We start from the raw sequence: 3,778 nt of genomic DNA, 5'->3' as shown, positions 1-3,778 counted from the left end.
ATAAGAATGACGTTTACATATATTTCGTTATTATAAATTTCTTTTTCCATGTTCATAATGATTCGTCAATTTTTAACGATTAGGTTGAATATGATAAGAATGACGTTTACATATATTTCGTTATTATAAATTTCTTTTTCCATGTTCATAATGATTCGTCAATTTTTAACGATTAGGTTGAATATGATAAGAATGACGTTTACATATATTTCGTTATTATAAATTTCTTTTTCCATGTTCATAATGATTCGTCAATTTTTAACGATTAGGTTGAATATGATAAGAATGACGTTTACATATATTTCGTTATTATAAATTTCTTTTTCCATGTTCATAATGATTCGTCAATTTTTAACGATTAGGTTAAATATCATAAGAACGACGTTTACATATATTTAGTTATTATAAATTTCTTTTTCCATGTTCATAATGATTCGTCAATTTTTAACGATTCGGTTGAATATCATAAGAATGACGTTTACATATATTTCGTTATTATAAATTTCTTCGTCAATTTATAACTATATAGGTTTGAGTGTCATAATAATGAAATAGCTCGAGTTGGAATGAGTTAAGTGACATTCATCTATTTCTACTTGTGATTTACACATTCGCGCTAGAATTAACAAAAAAAAAAAAAAAAACAACATCTCAAATCTCCAAAAAAAACCTAAAAATCTTCAACCTATCTACATTCGACTCGAACGACTACAGATTATAAATCGGCAGGGCAGTTGCTGTCTCAACAACAGAATATAGACAAGCCGCGTGAACTGAAACGAGTTGCGTCGGGAATCGAGCCTGTTTAAAATAACCAACGGGGCAATATCGTTTTCGCTGAAAACAAATTCCACGAAACGGTAGTAATAATTCCAACGAAATTAACCAATCCATCTTTAATCCTGTATAATTAACGTCCTTTCTATACGTGTCCCTTGCCATTAACCAACGTAAATCGTGCAAGAACATCGCGAACGTAATCGTGTAATAGGAAGGTATCGTGTTAAGGCCCGGAACGATTTTCCCGCGATTCCCGTGGGCCCCGTTCGCTAGAAAGTCGCCAGTGAATTATCGAGCATCCAGAGGCGTGTCCCGGATGGAAATTTATTCGACGTGCACCTCGAACGTGCACGTTCGGGTCTTGGGGGCCCCGGCATTAATGTATCTGCCGTGAAATCGGTGTCCTCGGAATCGCGCGACACGCACTCGATGTTGTTGCGACTTTCTTTTTCTCTCTCCGATCCGGCATACCGGTCCGGGGACACGGAGATGTGGCGGTGTGGTTTCTCGCGAGGGCCTATCGGCATCGGTCGGCACCCGATCTTTTGACGCCGCCATCCGAGAAAAACTATAATTACCGGCGAGACGGTCGTTCGATCGGCCTGAGAAACCTGTAGTATGTAACCACGCGGAATCGAATGTCAACCGTCTTTAGATAGAGAGGCCTCGATGGGGAAGACTGAAAAACTCGTTAGAGATTTTGTGCGAGTGGTTTGTGAAGTATGCGATGTTTAAGTATTTTCGGTTAGGACGAAATCTGATTGATTGATACACGTTTTAGTAGTTCGCGTCTTGTATTAATGAAATTAATACAATTAGATTAAGTGTTTATTGTGTCTGGATGGATTCAAGATTTCAATATCTGCGTAATATAGCAATTTTGAAGGATAATGTTTATTTCATATTTTGTTTATCATGTATTTTAATTTGTAGAATCGGTTAGCATGGTTTTTCAGCTTTTCCATGTATTAGACATTTCTTCAGCTGGTTCAAAAAGCGTTGCAGTGAAGAATTTAAAATATACTTGTGCAATAATAATGTTCTAAATTCGTAATGTTCTAAATAATAATGTTCTAAATTCGTAATGCGTATATAGTAAACTAAATAAAAATGAAATTATATTATAATAATAAAAAAAAAAAAAATGTATATGTATGAAATTAGCCTTGGATATGGGAGTCTATTGTGTGCATGTACCTAACACATACATAGAAAGTATTTTCCTTGTTATTTTCTAATTTTAACATTGTGCCATTCGTTTTAAAAAATCGTAATTTACGAAAATTACGATTTTTTCTACGTTCTGTCAAAAACAGAAAAATTTGTAAATAACAGAGAACATGTAATAATAGAAGCACATATACTCGAATGATTCAAACGATCATTTTCGATTTAAGTCGCACAAAAAAAAAAAAAAAAAAAATACTGAGCAATTTTCAAACCAACAGACGCGTGGCTCTCATGCAAAATGGAAATTATTCTCGCGAGTTTCACGAACGTGACATTCAAGTTCCCTTCCTCTGTAGACACGTTAAACGCAAGGAAAAAGATGCTGATAAAGATCTCGCTAGCGAAAGGGCACGGCCATCAAAAAAATCTAATTAGCATCGCGACTCGACGACACACGTATTACATTGTTGCCGACAACGCTGCTAATGTTATCAAAGCGCGTTTTAACTCAACGAGCAAGGAAATTCCCGTGGAAAAAATAAAAGAGAAAGAGTCCTCGCCGAGCGTATGATCATACGCGCGTAATCACGCAAGATCCCGGCGGAGAAAAGGAGGAAAGCCAAACTTAACGATTGATCGCCGATAACATCGATCAAGACTAACACCACATACCTTGCCACCGTTTATCATCTCGCCTTCCCCCTGTCGTCGATTCGTCGAACCTCTCTCGATCGTCCTGAAACACAGTGGAAAATATACCATTTTTTCTCGTTACCAAATCATTATATCAAACTACTATGGTAGTAACTGCTATCATCTTGGGTCGCGATGATAAAACGATCAACTTCGTTTCTGTGAATCTTCCTTCTCTTTCTCGTCGTTCCGAGAGAGAGAAGAACAATTGCAAATGTTTTTGGGAAGGAAGCTTAGTAAGTAACTAAATTGTTTTTTTTTTTTTTTTGAGTATGTTGATATGTTTTTGAATTGTTAGATGGAATTTTATTATATTTTATATATTAATATCTTATATATATATATATATGTATTTTTATATTTTATTGAGACGAAATTTTAAGGATTCTTTCTTAAATATACAAATAAGAACAATCGCATTATATAATATATATATATATTTATATTTTATTGAGACGAAATTTTAAGGATTCTTTCTTAAATATACAAACAAGAACAATCGCATAGTCCGATTTTTTTGGATAGCGGGAGAGTCAGGTACCAATTCCAGATCCCTATTCCAGAAAATATTGAGTTTCGCGATTCCAGAGAACCTCGGGATTCTTTCGTGACAACTTCGGGTATTTTTTCAGACATTTCCCCTGGGAATTTCAAGTTTCCTGATAAATTTTGTGTTTCCCGAGACCTATGGAACAATTTCGAAATACACTAAGGATATCCGACACTTGCGCAACCATTGAGAGAATTTCGAGATTTCCAACCAATAGCGTGATTCCCGAGAACCTCGGAACGTTTTCAGATACATCTGGCACTTCGCGCGAACTTTAGGACAATTTTGGAACACACGAGAGAACGTCAAAATATCCGACAGTTGCGATAGTTGTCGAGAATTTCTGAGAATTTTCAGTTTGCCAAGGATCTTCGCAGATATTTGGGATTTCTAGAAAATTTCGTGTCTCCCGAAGAGCAAAGAGCAAGTAGAAAATAAACTGTCCAATCCAAGTGGCGCGAATTTTGATCAGCGAGGCCGACTGGAACAACCTTCGGTCTTCGTTTTTCTCCCTCTTCACACGTCGTCCCACGCGGCGGATGAAAGCGGACGCGAAGGAACACGGTAATAAAGTCGCGTCTCGTT

General features: G+C 36.4%; 1 protein-coding gene across 2 annotated transcripts in view; it reads right to left on the bottom strand.

Annotated features, from left to right (window-relative positions):
• LOC122535923 (paramyosin-like) overlaps positions 1-2,687 on the bottom strand; it is an 83,588-nt gene extending 80,901 nt beyond the window's left edge. For both annotated transcript variants that reach the window (XM_043667849.1, XM_043667848.1), the window contains exon 1: positions 2,623-2,687. In XM_043667849.1, the coding sequence (XP_043523784.1) occupies positions 2,623-2,640 (18 nt within the window). In that variant the 5' untranslated portion in view covers positions 2,641-2,687. The remainder of the gene's footprint in view (positions 1-2,622) is intronic.
• Positions 2,688-3,778: the final 1,091 nt, after the last annotated feature.

This window comes from Frieseomelitta varia, unplaced genomic scaffold (genome assembly GCF_011392965.1).
Source record: "Frieseomelitta varia isolate USP_RPSP 00005682 unplaced genomic scaffold, Fvar_1.2 scaffold_788, whole genome shotgun sequence".
Lineage (NCBI taxonomy): Eukaryota > Metazoa > Arthropoda > Insecta > Hymenoptera > Apidae > Frieseomelitta > Frieseomelitta varia.
This window is presented reverse-complemented; position numbering and strand designations above follow the sequence as displayed.